General features: G+C 51.5%; 6 protein-coding genes across 6 annotated transcripts; 5 read left to right on the forward strand and 1 right to left on the reverse strand.

Moving 5' to 3' along the window:
- Positions 1–157: 157 nt before the first annotated feature.
- ALTATR162_LOCUS689 (uncharacterized protein) lies at positions 158–892 on the forward strand (the record flags this gene model as incomplete). The annotated part of the gene is made up of 1 exon (XM_043308283.1): positions 158–892. One exon carries the CDS (start codon positions 158–160, stop codon positions 890–892), a length of 735 nt encoding a protein of 244 aa, XP_043164218.1.
- Positions 893–1,348: 456 nt separating this feature from the next.
- ALTATR162_LOCUS690 (uncharacterized protein) lies at positions 1,349–3,086 on the forward strand (the record flags this gene model as incomplete). The annotated part of the gene is made up of 3 exons (XM_043308284.1): positions 1,349–1,463; positions 1,516–1,832; positions 1,893–3,086. 3 exons carry the CDS (start codon positions 1,349–1,351, stop codon positions 3,084–3,086), a joined length of 1,626 nt encoding a protein of 541 aa, XP_043164219.1.
- Positions 3,087–5,455: 2,369 nt separating this feature from the next.
- Positions 5,456–7,390, forward strand: ALTATR162_LOCUS691 (uncharacterized protein; the record flags this gene model as incomplete). The annotated part of the gene is made up of 3 exons (XM_043308285.1): positions 5,456–5,685; positions 5,749–6,357; positions 6,499–7,390. 3 exons carry the CDS (start codon positions 5,456–5,458, stop codon positions 7,388–7,390), a joined length of 1,731 nt encoding a protein of 576 aa, XP_043164220.1.
- A 951-nt stretch (positions 7,391–8,341) lies between these two features.
- On the forward strand, positions 8,342–10,990 carry ALTATR162_LOCUS692 (uncharacterized protein; the record flags this gene model as incomplete). The annotated part of the gene is made up of 1 exon (XM_043308286.1): positions 8,342–10,990. The coding sequence occupies one exon, from the start codon at positions 8,342–8,344 to the stop codon at positions 10,988–10,990; it is 2,649 nt and encodes an 882-aa protein (XP_043164221.1).
- A 705-nt stretch (positions 10,991–11,695) lies between these two features.
- Positions 11,696–12,872, reverse strand: ALTATR162_LOCUS693 (uncharacterized protein; the record flags this gene model as incomplete). The annotated part of the gene is made up of 3 exons (XM_043308287.1): positions 11,696–12,361; positions 12,414–12,672; positions 12,721–12,872. 3 exons carry the CDS (start codon positions 12,870–12,872, stop codon positions 11,696–11,698), a joined length of 1,077 nt encoding a protein of 358 aa, XP_043164222.1.
- A 2,309-nt stretch (positions 12,873–15,181) lies between these two features.
- ALTATR162_LOCUS694 (uncharacterized protein) lies at positions 15,182–17,071 on the forward strand (the record flags this gene model as incomplete). The annotated part of the gene is made up of 3 exons (XM_043308288.1): positions 15,182–15,317; positions 15,367–15,857; positions 15,911–17,071. The coding sequence occupies 3 exons, from the start codon at positions 15,182–15,184 to the stop codon at positions 17,069–17,071; spliced, it is 1,788 nt and encodes a 595-aa protein (XP_043164223.1).
- Between the last annotated feature and the right edge of the window lie 583 nt (positions 17,072–17,654).

Genomic DNA, 17,654 nt, shown 5'->3' on the forward strand with positions numbered 1-17,654 from the left:
AGCTGTGGACCCTTTGCGCGGCGGCCGGCTGGGCTGGAGGCTCGGAGCTACTTGGAGAAGCGCGAGACAATCTCAACAAGAACATCGGTGGAATCAAACTATAGATACATTCACCGTGATCCCATATCTCCAAAGACCAGACATCATCCAAGTCATCATGGCCGACGCACGAGCTCTTTTGCGACAACAGCGCGCAGCACGGCAGCAGGCGCAAAAGCCCCAAAAGCAATCGGCAGCTCCTGCGACAGCACCCACATCGAAAAAGCGTAAGGCGGCGGATGAGACGGCCGAGGAGAGAAAACGCACGCGAACAGAGGAAGAGGCTGGCGTGCCGGCGGGCTTCTTCGATGCCGGAGCTGCAAAAGACGACGAAGAAGCTGCGCCAGAACCCACAGCCCAGGAGAGCGCGCCGATACAAGACACCAAGCGCTCGGAACCACCCAAAGCGGCCGAACCGCAACTCGATGCTACAGCTCAAGCGGAGCTCGACGCCTTCTTGAACGAGATGAACGCCGAGAAGCCCATGCCACCACCGCCCACTAGATCCGCCTACTCGGGCGCTGTTATTGAAGCCGCGCCCATGACAGCCGCCGAGATCGCCGCACAAGCACGAGAAGACCAGAGTGCACAACGGGCGAAGAGGGATGAGGAGATGGAGGGCGAGAAGGAGGATGCTGCGCGAGCATTAGAAGATGAGTTCGAGGAGATGGAAGGTCTTGAGGAGAGGTTCAAGCGGCTGCGTGAACAGAGGGAAGCCCTGCGTTCTACATCTGGAGCAACGATGAAGACAGAGGATGTTGCGCCAGCAGCTCCCCCCGCCGAAGAAGATGACGAAGACAGCGAGTCCGACGACGACGAAGACTGGGACGATTGGAGGTTCCGTCCCGCTTGATTTCTATAACCGCATTGTATACAGCAGGCTTTTTGGCGGTCGACGCATGTACTATACTGTAGCATACCACCATTGTGATACCCGGGGTCAGGCGTTCCCAAGCATTAATGCATTCAGCCGTAGCAGGGTTGTCCTTGCCGTTCGAATACGACATTACATAGAAGCGATGAACTATTCTGCTTTTCCAAACATCTTGACCAACTTGCACCATCTCTTTGAAAAGCAAGCCCCTGGTACGTGGGATGGCGGTATCGAGCGCCAAGCCGAGCGTCATTGGTGCCCGGAGGAGAAACATTAAACGCTTCGGGCACGATTGAGACGACCTAACCCCACTCGCCCGTTTCCACCCTCGACTGACACGTGCCCTCGCGAGACACTGCTCTCTCATATACACACGCGTTGAGATACGAGTTCGCACTTCGAACACAACCTCCGCATACGACCGTCTACCCCACAATGTCGCGACGGCCCAACCCTGCCGCTGATCGGGCGGAACAGAATCGTGCGACTCTCAAGAACTTGGTCAAGCTCGAGGGCAACAAGACATGCTCAGACTGCAAGAGGAACAAGCGTATGTTCCTTAAGGCTATAGATGGATGCGCCTTTACTAACGGCTACTGCAGACCCACGATGGGCCAGCTGGAACTTGGGCGTCTTCATCTGCATTCGGTGCTCGGGCATCCACCGTGGTATGGGAACACATATCAGCAAAGTCAAATCAGTCGACCTCGACACCTGGACCGACGAACAACTACAAAGCGTGTTGAAATGGGGCAATGCGCGAGCGAACAAGTACTGGGAGTCGAAACTGGCGCCTGGCCATGTGCCGTCAGAGGCAAAGATTGAGAACTTTATTCGCACAAAGTACGAATCGAAGCGCTGGGTCATGGACGGACCTATGCCGGATCCTTCAACTCTGGAGGCAGACGATGACGACGTGGTGAGTGACTGGAAGACAATGCGATATCTGCGGCAGGACAGGAACTAACAATGAATTTAGCCATTGAAGAAGGTTCAGGAGAAGGTTCAAATAGAACGCTCTGCCTCACAACGTCTAGCCCAGAGCTCCAGCCAGCCGCCTCCCCCGCAGCGACAAGCGCAGCCTCAGCCAACTATCGATCTATTTGGTGACGATCCTGTTCCTCAGCGACCGAGCACTGGTCCGCCAGTTGCTGCGAGGGGGCCCCCGAAAGCAGAGCCAGCTCCGCCAAAACAAAACAAGGCGGGAGATTCATTGCTGGGATTGGACTTCCTTGGTGGTTCATCGTCTGCCGCACCATCTCGTCCATCCAGTACGGGCGCTGCTGCGGCAGCGCCTTCAAGACCGGACCTCAAGCAGTCGATCTTGTCGCTGTATGCCTCCAAGCCCGCAGCACCACCCCAACCACAGCAGCATGCACGTCAAGATTCTTTTGGTGGACTGGCATCCTCTCAGGGGCCGTCCTCGCCCCAACAATCGGCCTTTGGTGGCATGAACGATGCTTTCAGCAGCCTGTCTTTCAACGCCGCTCCGGCACCCAAGCCCTCGCCATTCTCCGGCCTTGACAACTTTTCAAGTGCAAAGTCACCGCCTACGACATCTTCATCGAACATGTTCGGTGGCGGGGGTAACTTCTTCAACTCCAAGCCTGCTCCCCAGAACCAGCCGCAAAGTCGTACCATGAGCCCTTCAGCTGGGTTAGCTGACTTCAGCGCATTCTCTTCACCCGCTCCATCCAAACCTGCAGCCCCAGCAGCCAGCGGTATGAACGATCTTCTGGACCTATCCATGCCATCTGCACCGGCCCCTGCGCCTAGGGTCACCTCCCCACCACTGGCATCGCCACCCGCAAACTCGGCTTTCAACCTCTCCTCACCTGCACCGGCACCCGCTCCCAAGGCCACCCCGGCCCCTGCAACCGTGAACTATTCAGGATTCTCGAACATGGACGCCTGGGGTAGCAACGATGTCTGGGGTTCTTCTGCCCCTAGTCAACCAGCTGCTACATCCACAGCATCACATGCTCAACCTACCACTCCTGGTTGGGGCGCACCGCAGGTAACACAAGACGATGACTTTGGGGGTTGGAGCAGTGCTGCGCCTACCACCACCACACAAACAACCAATACTACACACACCACCACTACTCAAAGTAAGCCTACAGGAGGATTCGGAGGTGGCAGCGATGACCTCTTCTCGAACGTCTGGGAATAAGAGTGTCGCATAATGGATGACTTCCGGCCTGGCGATTGTTGGGTCTTATGTACTTCAATGGACGTTTAGCAGAGGAAGATCCAAGAAGCAATCCTGAAATAAAGCATAATGTACATAGCATGATGTTTATAGACCGCTGAATTGAAACCACAATAAACACCCATACCTGATACTTGAGAATGCTCCGAACGCCACATATGCTGATAGCCAATACGCCTCTCCCCTGTAGCACGTCTGATCGATATGCAAGTCTATAACCATCCCTTTCACCCAATAGTCTCCAGTGCTTTCTCCACATCACAGTCGCAGATGGGCAGATTCAGTCGGCCTTTTGCTCCACCATCCTGCCATTATGACTCCGTTCATGTTCTCAGAACGCCCCTCTGCTTAGCCAAAGATGCCTGGAATACGACCTGACATTTCAGAATATCAGATGCCATATCCAGTACAGAACCACCACAGTCCCTATTATTATGCCCGACAACTTCAAGATGGCGACTTTGTTTCCTGACGATGCCATACGCGTTAGGCGTGTTGCCGAGCCTTTGAGGGTTGTGGAAAAGGAGGAGAAGGTATCGCTCTGTGAATTTGAATGTTAGTAGTGCTTAAGTTGGTGCTTTCTTGCTCTCAAGATTGTAGTCATTGTCTTGTAAGTGCATGTGACAAGGGAGGTTGTTGCGCAGGCGACCTGGAGGGAACATACTGTGCTGTCAATGACATGCTGGTCGCGCGCGTTGTCATAGATGTCTATTGTCACACCCCGGAGTGCCGAGACTTTTGAAGCCAGCTCATCGAGTCGGGAGTTGTTTTGTTGTTCGCGCTCGTAGGCTTGCGACATGGTTGCGATTTGCGCCTCTGGGTTTCGTTGGCTGCTTCGGATTGAGAGGGTATTGTAGCTAGGGGTGGGGAGTCGCGAATTCGGAGATCGTACGAGTCTCTCTGCAGTGGCTAGCCGTGTACTGAGCGTATCCTCAAGGCAGATTTTTGGGTATGTGGCTGTTTCAACGCGACAGCCAACGGGTGACGTTCGGGGCGCCAAGGGACCCTGAGTTGATGGGGTTAGCGTGGTCGGGCGGGTTCAGGCGCGCACGAGTCTGGGGAAGCTGCGGTTCGCCAGCAGCTCTCACAGCGTATTCCTCCAACCTTACCACTGCTATCATCTTCGACAATCGCGCTCCGTTCTCAGTGTCGCGTGATCTCACCTAGAATGGACTCCTCCCACTAATCACTGCATCATGCAAATTCTCAGGGCAGACAATTGAGAAGCACATGGACATTGTCGGAGAACAGTGTAGTACTACCTCCTGCGACGAGGCATTTCGAAGATGATGCATTCTAGAATCCGCCTGAAGGTAGCTTCTGTCTTTCATCCATGTATTTCTGTACACCGCAATATCGAAGAATGGGATGTGTGCGAACGCCAGTCCGGTGAAGGCTGCGTTTCGTAAAGCTATCAACTCGAAACGCAGCAGGGTCGTTCACGAGCTGCAGTGTTCTGAAAATGTGTACCGTGCATCTACTACGCCGCAAACGGCAGCATGTCCAGCCAGGAGAAAAGCAACCATCACAACAACGCCATACTGCTACTTACTGCGGGATAGGTGTGGCATGTCACTTAGCCTATGCGTCAAAGGGCTCAAAAGTTTCAACCTCGTGGAGTGATATTCCCATAAATAGTATACGGATACTATCTGCGCTAGTCTCTCCTATCTCCCCGCGGGTTTGGTATTCTTCTGGGGGCCGAGACACTCCCGCAAATCGACACTGCTCGACCGCATCTGCATGGGCCGGCCCGCAAGGCTGAGGTTGAGCGCGACGGTCTACGTACATTCAAATTCTCACCATAACAGCAAAATGCATACACTTGTCGTATACAACTCTTGGCTCTGGATTTGCCTTCATTACCTCTATTCAGTACTCAGATGAGACTTAGCCTGTTACTTGACCACTCACAGCGCTCTAGCTTTACTAGGGGATATATCCCAGCCCGCATATCTTATTACCGGAAAGCTCTCAGGATTACAAAGTAAGGGGCGATTATCATCCTACATGTATCAGAGCCTAGTCGATGTAAGTCCGAAGGATGCTATGCCCTACAACATCGCCGCATCTGGTTTGGTGCTGGCGGCGAAGGATTACACTGAAGCGTATTCGGTTCCATCCCGCATATTCGGCCCCCGGTTGTGCTACGCCGCAAAGCCTCGTGCTGTTCAACAATACATACCCAGAAGTACTGTGGGGTGAGGAGAGGTGATGTATAAGTCAGTAAGTTTGATCCTGCCTCTATAGCATCAGGTTTTTGCCATTCTTTTTGGATTGTTTTCAACCTCATATTTTTATAATTCTTTGCTTGTTTACCCCCTGCAAAAATGGCGTCTCTTCGCACCCTCCTCCTATCATGGGCAGTCTTGTGGGCTAGCGCTGCAGCTGCAGTGGTCGAATCTGCCGTACAGGTTCGTAATGCTCCAGGCTACTCTGGGGAAGACACATACGTAGCCATCAAGCGAGGTCTGGCTGTTGCCAGCTTGGAGAAACGTGAGCCCTACAAGACTCAAATGGATATAACAAGAAGCTGGAGCGGTGCCACTCTGCTGTCGGTGTAAGTGCTTCTATACACTAGTTAGATTCGCTAGATTGTCCAAAGGCTAACGGTCTTCCACAGGGAACTTCCGCAAAATCCGTCACAGGACTACAAGAACGGGACCCTGGAGCTTGAAGCCGGCATAGAAGTCACTTGTATAAAGTGCTACGTGAAGGGAGTTGCTACTGCTGAACTCACAATTGATGGCGACTTCAGCCAACTTATGGAAACCACCATCGACTCAGTTAACGCAACCGTCCGAAATTTCACCGGAAAGTTCGAAAACCAACTAGTTGAAGCATGGGACAACTTCACGGAAAACTTCGATGTGACCGACGGGATCAGCAAGGCGGACTTCGAGTTCCCAACGTTTGATCTCGCGTTCGACCTCAACGTTCCGCCTATTCCAGAAGCCAATCTACGCTTCCAATTCGATGGCATGGAGCTATACCTGGAGATCGGCACGGTTCTGAGCGCGGGAGCGACATACGAAATTACTCTCTTTGCCACACAAAGCCCTGCCGGAATCAAAATAGGTCCAAACTTAATGCTTGGCGCAGTTCTCACAGTTGATCTCGTTCTGGCTGTAGAAGGTGCTATCGACATTAGCAGCGGATTTCACGTTAGGCTCGATGACGGCGTCACTATTGACCTGCCGTTATTTGGAGACGAAGTGGCCAATATGACTGTGTAAGCAAATTCCCTTCTATTTCCCTGCTTTTGCAACATGCACCAGTATATCCAGAAAGTTCCACGGCTCGTCATACATCGCATCTCCATTGTTTGTGACTGCACTCCGAAGCATGGAAAAGAAACTGACTAGTCATCTAGTAAGGGCGGGCAATTCGAATTTCTACCTGTAACCCTGGAAAGTGCGAGCGTTTCGATAGCCGCAGCCCTACGCATAGGTGCTCACTGCGGTCTTGAAGTTGTGCCGCCAGACACGCCATCTATTAACGTGTTTGGCATGGACTTGGGGCTTCCTGAAGTTCAAGCTGGTATCGAAGTCGCCGTTTACGCAAATGTAGCCGAGTTCAAGACCAACGTCACATACGCTCCTAATGACGACGAATGTGAGTTGAAGGTCATCCAAGAATACAACTTTGCCGTGGGTGCAATTGCTGGTGCATCAGTCGCTGTCGAGTTTCTCAATGAGACAAGGACATGGGGACCAGTGGCGGAAGCATCTACTGCCATCTTTACAACCACGTTGGCGGAGGTATGCGGGATACAGGGCAATCCAACCGCAGCACATGCCACAATTACACCTGCTCCGGAGAGACGACAAGATCTCACGGAAACAGTGATCAGTACTGAGATCACCAGGAGCGGTATCAGCTGCAGAATTCAGGGCCCAGCTAACTGCCCCAACTCCGAGCAAGTCACTACTAGTACGATAATCAGCTCCACCATCACAACATCCGTACCGTCAGGAGTAGAAGCCACATGGCCGGTGGAAACATACGACGCCGTAAAGGAAACCGTTGCATTCGGTGCGCAGGCGAAATCCATGAGAGCTGTTTCTGGCAAGCCAACACCATATGTCGAACCCCCTGTTGAAGAAGGTGGTGGCGACGAGCACGACGAGCACGGCATCAATAGCATCAACGGTGTCGACGGCGTCAACGGCACGACTGGAGGTCTTAGTAACAAGGTTATCACCGGTATTTGCGTAGGTCTGGTTCTACCCATTCTGGCTGCTATCATTGGAGCTGTTATGTAAGTCTGACATTTCATAATTGTTGCGATGCTGTTCCAAGTACTAATTCATTATAAAATAGCTTTTTCCGCAGGCGCAAGAGGTACGCTGCAGCGCACGGACCTGTGGTATCCATGGTCGCCGAATCGTATACAGGCCATGATGACTACAAAAACCGAGTTGAATATTCGAAGTCGCCTAGTGGCAATGTTGCTGAAATCCGACGTTGATATACTCCCATACCATTGATGTCCGTTTTTCTTTTTAGAACTCTATACCGCCGAATGCTACTGAAGATTCCTTTTCGTCTCATTGCTTAAACGCTACCTCAGCCGCATATCTTTTTTCGTCCGTGGATATCTCGGGCATATTCGCCGTATACCATAGACTTATACCACTATGTATCATCCATGATCTCGTTTGATCAGGGTACTCGCTGACCCCACTTGCGGAACCCTGAGTAGACGGCAAGCGGAACGATATCCACATCCGGCTTAGCTCGCGACGTCACTACATTCGAAGCTTATTACCCAACCTCCATGATCGTCACATTCCGCGCTCAACGTGAAAGCTTCCCCATGAAAAGTGGACCCATTACCCGGCGCGACGTATTTCAAGCCCGCGGCCAAGTATAGCCAAGACAGCCACCCCGCACTTTGCATGGCGGGGAAGTACCTTCGCAGGCTAGTAAATTGCGAGAAACATTCGACGGGCAGCGGTTTATGTACTGCCCAGACGGTAAGGCATGTTGTTTTTTCCGGCCATGACGAGACATATGCATGAGACGGAGAGAGATAACCCGTGGTGTGGTCAATCTCATCACATAGTTTTGCTCGTATACAAAGTAGCTGTGTAACGGACGTCTCAATGCACTACGCTTGTCATTCATACTCAGTGGAACAACAATTCCAACTGCTTATCAGATGAGAAATTATTGAAATCGGTTGTTCTTTCAGGCTGTTATTGTCCATCAAAATGCCGGGCTCCTTTCGGACGCTGTACAACTCGTACAGCTTCCTACTCCTAGGCTTCCTGTTCTCAATCTGCTTCGACAGCACGACCGCTCATGTGGTTGCAAAACGTCAATCACAATCATCAGGCCGTCAACGCACGTCACTCAATGCGGACTGGCGTTTTGAGCGTTTCACCTCGGATCCGGATGGCTTAAGCTATGAGGGCCTAAAACCATGGATGCTGCCTTGCGCGAACGACTTCATCACTGGAGAAAAATACGAACGGCCTTCTGCTCCTGCTCCTGGTGCCAACATCAGCTACGTTCAATCTAGCTTCGACGATGTGGCGTGGGAAGCTGTCGCCCTTCCGCATGACTGGGCTATCTCAGGCACCTTCGATGCCCCTGGGGTCGATGGAGGTCTAGGTAAATTGCCTATCAACGGAATTGGCTGGTACCGCCGTGCGCTGTCCATTGATGCAGAGACCCTCCACTCTGGCAAATCTATTTTCCTCGATGTTGATGGGGCCATGTCGTATGCTGCGGTATGGCTGAACGGTCAGCTCGTTGGTGGATGGCCCTATGGGTACAACTCGTTCCGTCTTGACCTCACTCCGTACACGAAGGCTGGCGAGAATACTCTTGCAATTCGTCTCGACAACAAACTAGACTCGTCGCGTTGGTACCCGGGCGCTGGAATCTATCGCAACGTCTGGCTTGTAACCGTCAACCCAGTACATGTTGGGCAATGGGGAACATACATCACTACTCCAAGCATCTCGGAAGATGAGGCTACTGTCGAGATGGTACTCGAGGTCGAAAACAAGGGTAATAGCAGCCAGCACGTTGAGGTAGTTACGGAAGTCTTCGAACGTGATGCAGCATCCAAGCAAGCTACAGGCGATGCTATCGCAACTTTCCCTACGGCGAACGCGGATGTAGGAGGCCATTCGAAGCAATCAGTACAAGGCTCAGTAGCTGTCGCGAACCCCAAACTCTGGGGACCGCCGCCTAGCCAGACACCCAACGAGTATGTCGCCATCTCTACTGTATCAGTTGGAGGTGAGGCGGTAGACACCTATGAGACTGTCTTTGGCATCCGCTCTGTTGCATACGACCCAAACCAAGGCGTTCTCATCAACGGTGAACGCATATATGTCCAAGGATCTTGCAACCACCATGATTTGGGTGCTCTAGGGGCAGCCTTCAACACAAGAGCTGCGGAGCGTCAGATCCAGATCTTACAAGAGATGGGCAACAATGCCCTCCGAACGTCGCACAACCCACCTGCACCCGAGTTTCTTGACCTTGCCGATCACTATGGTCTTATGGTCATGGATGAGATTTTTGATACCTGGAACTTCCCCAAGACAGAAAACGACTTCCATCGCATTTTTCAAGAATGGTATGAGCCAGACACTCGGTCATTTATTCGCCGTGATCGCAACCATCCTTCCATCATCTCGTGGAGTGTAGGCAACGAGCTTCCTGAACAGGCCAACTCGACTGGTACGGAGACTGGCAGGACACTCCAAGATATCGTCCGTGAAGAAGATTCAACACGCCAAGTAACTATCGGCATGAACGAGGCTGATGCCGAGACCGAGATAGCCGCCGTCATCGACATCGTTGGTCTCAACTACCAAGGTGAAGGAAAAGGAGACTCCTGGGTGGCCTCCTTCTCCGGTTTTAAAGAAGCTTTCCCCGAGAAGATGATCTGGAGTACAGAGACAGCATCAACCCTGAGCACACGCGGCAAATACCTCTTCCCCGTTACCGCCAACAAGAGTGCTATCGTAGGTGGCGGGCCACTAGAAGGTGGAGATCCAGAGAACAACATTGTTTCCTCTTACGATCTGTATGCACCACAATGGGCCGCTTCACCCGATAAAGTCTTCGAGCAACAAGACAGGCACCCTTACGTCGCTGGCGAATTCGTCTGGACTGGTTTCGACTACATCGGCGAGCCCACGCCTTATGCCAACGAAAGCCGCAGCTCTTATTTCGGCATCATCGATCTCGCTGGTTTCAAAAAAGACCGCTTCTACCTCTACCAAGCCCGCTGGAGACCAGACTTCCCAATGGCTCATATCCTTCCTCACTGGACGTGGCCTGAAGACCAAATTGGCGAGATCACACCGGTACATGTTCACACATCAGGTGATGAGGCGGAACTTTTCGTCAACGGTATCTCAGCTGGCCGCCAATCAAAGGGCAAGTACGATTACAGATTTCGCTGGGACGGTGTACAATACCGTCCTGGAAACATCAGCGTCGTCGCATACAAGAACGGCAAGGAATGGGCTACTGCATCGCAATTCACGGCTGGTTCCGCTGCTTCACTCAACGTGAGTGCGGATCGCACAACGATAGCTGGTGATGGCTACGATCTCTCATTCGTCACTGTTTCCGTGCTTGACGAGAATGGTGTCGTGGTTCCTGATGCAGACAACGAGATTAATTTCGAGGTCTCATCTGGGCCCGGTGTTGTTGTTGCTACCGATAATGGTGACCCTACTGATATGAGGCCATTCCCAGAATCGACGAGGAATGCGTTTAGTGGGCTGGCACTGGTTATTGTGAGGAGCGAGGCGGGCGCTAATGGGGAGATTGTTATTGAGGCGAAGGCAGAGGGTCTGGAAAGTGGGAGGGTTGTACTCACTGCTAGCTAGATACTCTAGTATGATGTACGAGATCATGATTCGCGTCTGAACTTAACTAGCTATGTCACTAGAAGGCTTGTCGTTGGTATGATGGTGATGTAGTGAGAACTGCGGAGCGACCTGTCTCGATTACCAAACCACGCTTGAGCGTTTGCAAAGAAATCCCATGATTTCGATCGCACGGAAGAATACGTCGAATTGATTGCAGTGAGGTAAATTAGTCGACGACAGACATTTAGATAAGAGGGCGCATTGTCATCGAAGGAGAAGTCAGGAGAAGCCTAGCGTCGGCCGTGTACGTCATGATCTCGCGTGACCCTTGTAAGCCTCCGGCGGCCAGCCGTCCGTTCCTCCTGATCCTCATACCTTAAACACCAGCCACCTCAATTGCCACCGTCTACTCTGGAGTAGGTTGAAATATTCAATGCTTGATACTTTTTGCTTTTAGCAACTCGTCATAGTTTAAGACGGCCTTACCCAGCGCCAGCGCCCCTTCCATGCAGTCGTCTTTATCGCTCCACTCCTTCGCACAATGGCTGATTCCGTCCTTGGCTCTTACAAACACCATCGCTGTTGGCACCAGCGTCGTGGTCATTGTACTGTCGTGACCTGTGCCAGTGCGGCTGGCGATACCTTTCTCCCCACATGCTCTCTAACACAGTCGATCGCCTCAGGCCAGAAGTCTCCTGGCAACAGATGTACATCGCGCTTCATCTACAATTCTAAGCCGTGTCTTGATGCGACGCCTTTGATCTGTTTTTCGATATCAGCACCCATGTCTTCAAGACCTGTTGCTTCCCAGTTCATCAGGCAAAACGAAACTTTGGTGGAGCTTTGGATGTTACATGCGCCCCAAGGGCCGCTCAGGATGTTGGTCACCGTTGATCGACCATTGTGCTTATATGCCAGTTCATGGACTGCCGTGATGATGTTTGCGGCACCCACCAGCGTGTCTCTGCGACCATACATCGGGTACGTGTTCGCATGGCCATCCTCACCCTTGAGGTGTAGGGAATACCAGGTCATGCCCTGCCACCCTTCGACCCAGCCAACTGGTTTACCGGCTTTCTCAAGATCTGTTGCTTGCTCCACGTGTATTTCGGAATGAGCACTAATGGGAAACTCTTCGAAAGCGTTTGGCCCATCACCAACGTATCCGATCTTGGTCAGCTCCCCACCCATCGTGAGGCCTGAGTGGTCGTTCGATGTTGAAGCATGCGCAGCCTCAACCGTGTTTTGACCAGCATAAACGGATGAGCTCCCCAATGGCGGGAAGAATCGTGCACCTTCCTCGTTGGTCCAGTTAATGAGTACAAGCGGCGCACGAGTCTTCACGCCCTGTTCTTGCATCGAGCGGAGGACCTCGAGACCACCAATGACCTTCTCAGCCATCAATAGATATTTTATAAATACCATTGTTAGATATACTTACACCTAACGGCCCGTCAAATTTACCACCTGTAGCGACACTATCCAGGTGCGATCCCATGGCAATAGGCGGGATGCTGTTATCTTCGCCGGTCACCAGCGCAAATTGCGTTCCAGTGGCATTGAATTTGTAGTCAGCTCCGAGTGCCAGGACTTGTTCGCGGAACCAGTCTCTCGCTTTCTTATCGTTTTCATCTGCACAAAGGCGGGTGATACCACCAGGAGACGGCGCGCTCCATTGCGCTGTGTAGTGAATATCCTCCCTTCGATGGTCAGCAGCATGTCGTTGGCGAAGGGCTGAGTTGTTTCACCATAAGCGGTCTCCATTCACTTTGAAGTGTTCTGCCAAGGGCGAGTTCGCGGAGATGGAGTATGTTCTTGTGAGAGAGGTGCTTCGAAACGGAATCGTGGGACGGAGAGTTCGGAAAGTCCAACGGGCGGTATTCCGTGTGAGGATAGACATAGTAGTAGGTTATCGTCTGATGAGATGAGTAGGTCCTACTTTGCGGTTGGATAATGGTTTTGTAGGTTCTCCCCACGTAAACGGTTGACCCCGCACTTGCCATGCAGTTCATGCTCGTTATCGCATGCCGATAGATCTACAAAGTGGGATGTCTTCCGAGGAAGTCAACTTGCTGCTTCATATCATCGCGGAAATAAGCGCACCAGCTTATCAGCTGCCGAATACTTGTGCATACCCGATAACCCCATTCCTCCCCCTCCTCTTCTTCTCTATCAAGATTGCTCATAATAATTACAAAACATCCAACACAAACAGCTCATAACATGCGCGTGAAGAATGTAGAATGAACGAGGGCCGATTTCTTGTCCCACAAGTGGTCTGAACAACTCGAGATAACATCCTGCTATCATAATTCATACAAAGAAAACTAACATTTTCCTAGTTATACGTAACAAGACAGAATGTACCCTGAACATAGTAGTTTGTGAGTGAGTACGAAGCGGCTTGATCTGGGACTTCGAACCAATAGAGATTGGTTTGTTCGACTGGCTCGATGTCGTGAATACATCGACGACTTAATTAGTATAGCGCGCGTACGTCCGCGAGCTGAGAAGAGAGTAGGATCTGATGTGGTATGGGGTGATGGAATCATTGGTAGGTCTGTGCTGTCAATCGATACTACGGTTACTGATAGTTTTTAGGTTCAGTTGCTATTGCTGCGCCTGCCCTCACGGAAGTTATCGCTTCAGCATCGGCAGCTGTTGCAAAGGTTTTAGCGAAGGTCATCAGCTCAAATATCTCGTCGAAAACCTACGAGACAACAGCTAAGTAAGGGGGGGAGCAAAGCTGCCCCGTTAGTTGGTAGTAAAGTCTCTATACAAAAGGCTCGTAAGCCAGCAGCTCCGCTGGCAGTATCGTGTAAGACCTCTTTCGCGCATCGAGGCACTTACATCACTATTTTTGATAAGTCAAAGACCGTTAATACGTTACTGACGACCTCCGAGTTGAACTCTATCCAGTCTTTGAAGTAAAGTGCTAGTCGGTCGCACAGAAGCAGGTCGACAGTAGAGTCAGATGCGCGCCATTGAGCAGGGCCAGTACTGTATCTAAATATCCGTTCGCAAAACGAACTCAAACGCGAACAAGAAGCACGTTTGCTTCGTTGAAGGACCATCCGAGCCACGCTTTTACTCAGGTAAAGATACCGTGAAGCAACGCAACATCCGAAGTGTCCTCAGGTAGCGGATTTGGATGAATAACTAAGAAGATCACTGAAGGTAATGAACGTGCAGTGTTGCTCATGCTTTTTCGCTGACAACAGACACTAGGAGCTTTTTGGAGATGACAAGAAGAGGACCGCAGAGACATGGGAAGGGGCGATGGATGTATGGTGAAATAATGTGTTTAATCATTGTTGATGGTCTCTAGCCACGTCAATGGGTCTTCTCGAACGTAATAAAACCGGGGCGTCCTTTTCGACAGGGCGGGGCGAGTTGTGGGACCCCGCAATTACCGAGAATCAGTTTGACGACGACAAATACTGGACACAGTGCCACACAAGAATTTAGGAGGAAGGGCAAAGGCCTCCAAAACATATGACGATCGTGTTGTTGGAAGTTGGTTGGTAGTACTGTGTTCCTTCGGTTTCTGGCGTCTGACGTTCCGTGTTCGGCCCCTAGCGATGCTAGTAGTAGTTCATTGCTATAGCGCAACATACATCGATCTAATCCGATGTTTCCGCCTAATGTGATGTGAAGTTCGAGGCGCTAGTTTCCGGGGTCCATATCTTGGGGTTTCCGGGGTTGACATACCGTTTCTGGATCGTTGCCGGCATGGCTATCAAACCCATCAGTCCGCCCGTCTTACTATCCGCAAAATCTTCATTCCGGATAATGCGGTCCTGAAAGTAGAACTACGATGCCTCCAAATAACGCGTCCATTGGATGCTCTGTATACCAAGCCCACGTGTTGACGGCGACCCTCATCGTCTTCATGCATGGAGCGACGCCGACATCCAGGTCCTCGTGCGACGGACCTGCATCTTGTATTCCCATGTCGCACGTGTCCCTCTTATTGGTGAACTGTTATCAGGCACGGCAGGACGCCAAACCTCAAGAGGCAGTTGCCGAGAATAGCGCACGGCCACGGCCAAGTCTGCCAAGATCCAGCGCCGGTGACTGCAGCTGTTGCGACGGAGGCGTCCGCCCGTTTGGGTGGTACATATAGTGACAGGCCGCCAATATGGAGGCTGACTGTCGTGCTCGCATCTCTCACCCTCTCATCAACAACTCCACCAGACTCAGGTGAAGATGAAATCCGCCATTGGATCCAGCGCGGGCCTCATCGCCTTCTCGGCGTTGATGACGATCGCTCAAGCGGAGGATGCGCTATACAGCAAACGCATGGTGAAGCGAGGCATCGACGCGGACGGCAATTACAACATCTGTAAGTCAGCATGCATGACTCCACTATTGCTTCCACTCACGTGACATAGCCTTCTTCCACATCAACGACGTACATGCGCATCTTGACGAGTTCAGCTCTTCCGGAACCGATTGCACACGACCGGAGCGAGGCTGTTATGGTGGTTATGCGCGCGTGAAGACAGTCATCGAGGAGCAACGCCCAAACCACGAGGATAGTCTTTGGCTGAATGCCGGTGATGAATTTCAAGGCACATTGTTCTATGGCTACTACGGCGGCGAGAAGATCGCCGAGACTTTGAACCAGCTTGGATTTGATGCCATGACCCTGGGTAACCATGAGTTCGACGGCGGTGACGCGAAGCTAGGAGAATTCTTGGTCAATCTCACGTTTCCTATCGTCAGCGCGAACGTGCATTCGCAGGATGAGAACGTCAACAAAACCGTCAAGCCCTACACTATCTTCGAGGAGCACGGCTTGGCATTGATCGGTGTCACCGCGGAAGAGACTGGTAGTCTCAGTAACGCCGATGCTACTACAGTCTTCTCCAATACCGTTGAGGTATGTGTAGAAAAAGCCTTTATGCACTGAATTGCTACTGACCACTGTTATAGGCCGTCCAAGGCGCCATTGATGAGATCAAGGCCACTACCAATATCACCAGGATTGCTGCTCTTACTCACATTGGCTACGACAAGGACCAAGAGTTAGCCAAAGCCACCACTGGTCTTCAGCTCATCATGGGTGGCCACAGCCACACCCTTCTTGGCGACATGGAAGACGCTGAGGGCAAATACCCTACTATTGTCGAGAACCAGGACGGTGATGAGGTCTTCATCGTTACCGCCTACCGTTGGGGCGAGTACGTAGGCTACATTGACGTCACATACGACCCTCAGGGCAAGATCCTTGCTTACAATGGCGCTCCGATCCACCTTACCAATACTACCGAACAGGACGAGGACCTTCAAGCACAGGTTGAGGAGTGGCGCGTTCCATTTGAGGAGTTCGCTGCTGAGGTTCTCGGTACCAGCGAGGTCGAACTGGACCAGACTACCTGCCAGCAGCAGGAGTGCCTACTTGGTGACTTCATGGCCGATGCTATGCTCGCTTACCGCAAAAACAACACCGACGATGTTGACTTTGCTCTCATCAACGCTGGTGGTATCCGTGCTACCATTGACCAAGGTGACATTACCCGCGGCGAGGTCTTGACTTCTTTCCCTTTCGGCAACGCCATTGTTCAAGTCGCCATTGACGGAAAGACTCTTTGGGAATCTCTCGAGGGTATCGTAACCGGTGTTAACGTAGGAAATGGTCGAGAGGTCACGTCATTCTTCCAGATCAGCACTGGCATCAAGGTCGAATATAACCCGGAGAACGACAACAACACCAAGCTCATCGCTGTAACCATTGGCGACGAGCCTCTCAACAACGACACCACCTACCAGATGGTCACTCTTGACTTCATCGCTGGTGGAGGTGACAACTTCTTCGAGCCATCAACCGATTTCATTACCCTGGATACTCAAGATGAAGTCCTTACCTCGTACATTTTGAGCCAGACCCCAGTCAACATCGAGCTCGACGGACGTATTGAGGAGGTCGATGGCCAGAGGGAGAACACGCCTGGCGCTGGCAATGGCACTAGCAACGGTACTTCACCGACGACTGGTGCACCGCCTCAACAAACCACCAATGCAGCTGCGCGTCTCGGTCAAGGCACCGTTGGTGCCAGCGTTTTTGGTGTTCTTGCCGCCCTATTCATGTTCTAAGCGCTTAGAGTGACATGAAGGAACGAAATGCGTGATAACACGCCAGATAAGATAACAAAACTATTCAATGAAACATAGATATACCCTTGAGGTGCGTGTCGTTGTTCTGGCTATGCTGCTATCATCGCGTGCGAAAACAGAACGAGACCATGCGCAACTGACATGTGACATCAATAATCTACAGCTAGATGCAACATCTATCCAGGTTTGTGGCGACTACATAGGAGTTCTCTTTCTATGAGCACCTCTGAAACATCCTGCAATCATCTCCTACTGCTTCGTGTATAGCCGTCTAGTTCCTTCCCAGTAGGGTGCGTGCAACAGTGCGAGGTCTAGATTTTGAACGTTTGAAGAAAAGGTTTGTCAAAAGACATGATTAATAGAAAGCTATTATCCGAGTAGAATCTCTTTCTACTCCATTGGTCGGTGACAAGGCTTGAATACTGCCTCTCACTCAACTTCACCGAATCCAATTCTCTCAACAATAAGCCCGGACCATTCAATTTGGATGACGTTGTACTTCTTAGACGCAACATACGATCTGCTCTTGCGTCTTTCGTGGCTCAAATCTTCGCAAACCTTG

This window comes from Alternaria atra, assembly GCF_907166805.1.
Source record: "Alternaria atra isolate CS162 genome assembly, contig: 21, whole genome shotgun sequence".
Lineage (NCBI taxonomy): Eukaryota > Fungi > Ascomycota > Dothideomycetes > Pleosporales > Pleosporaceae > Alternaria > Alternaria atra.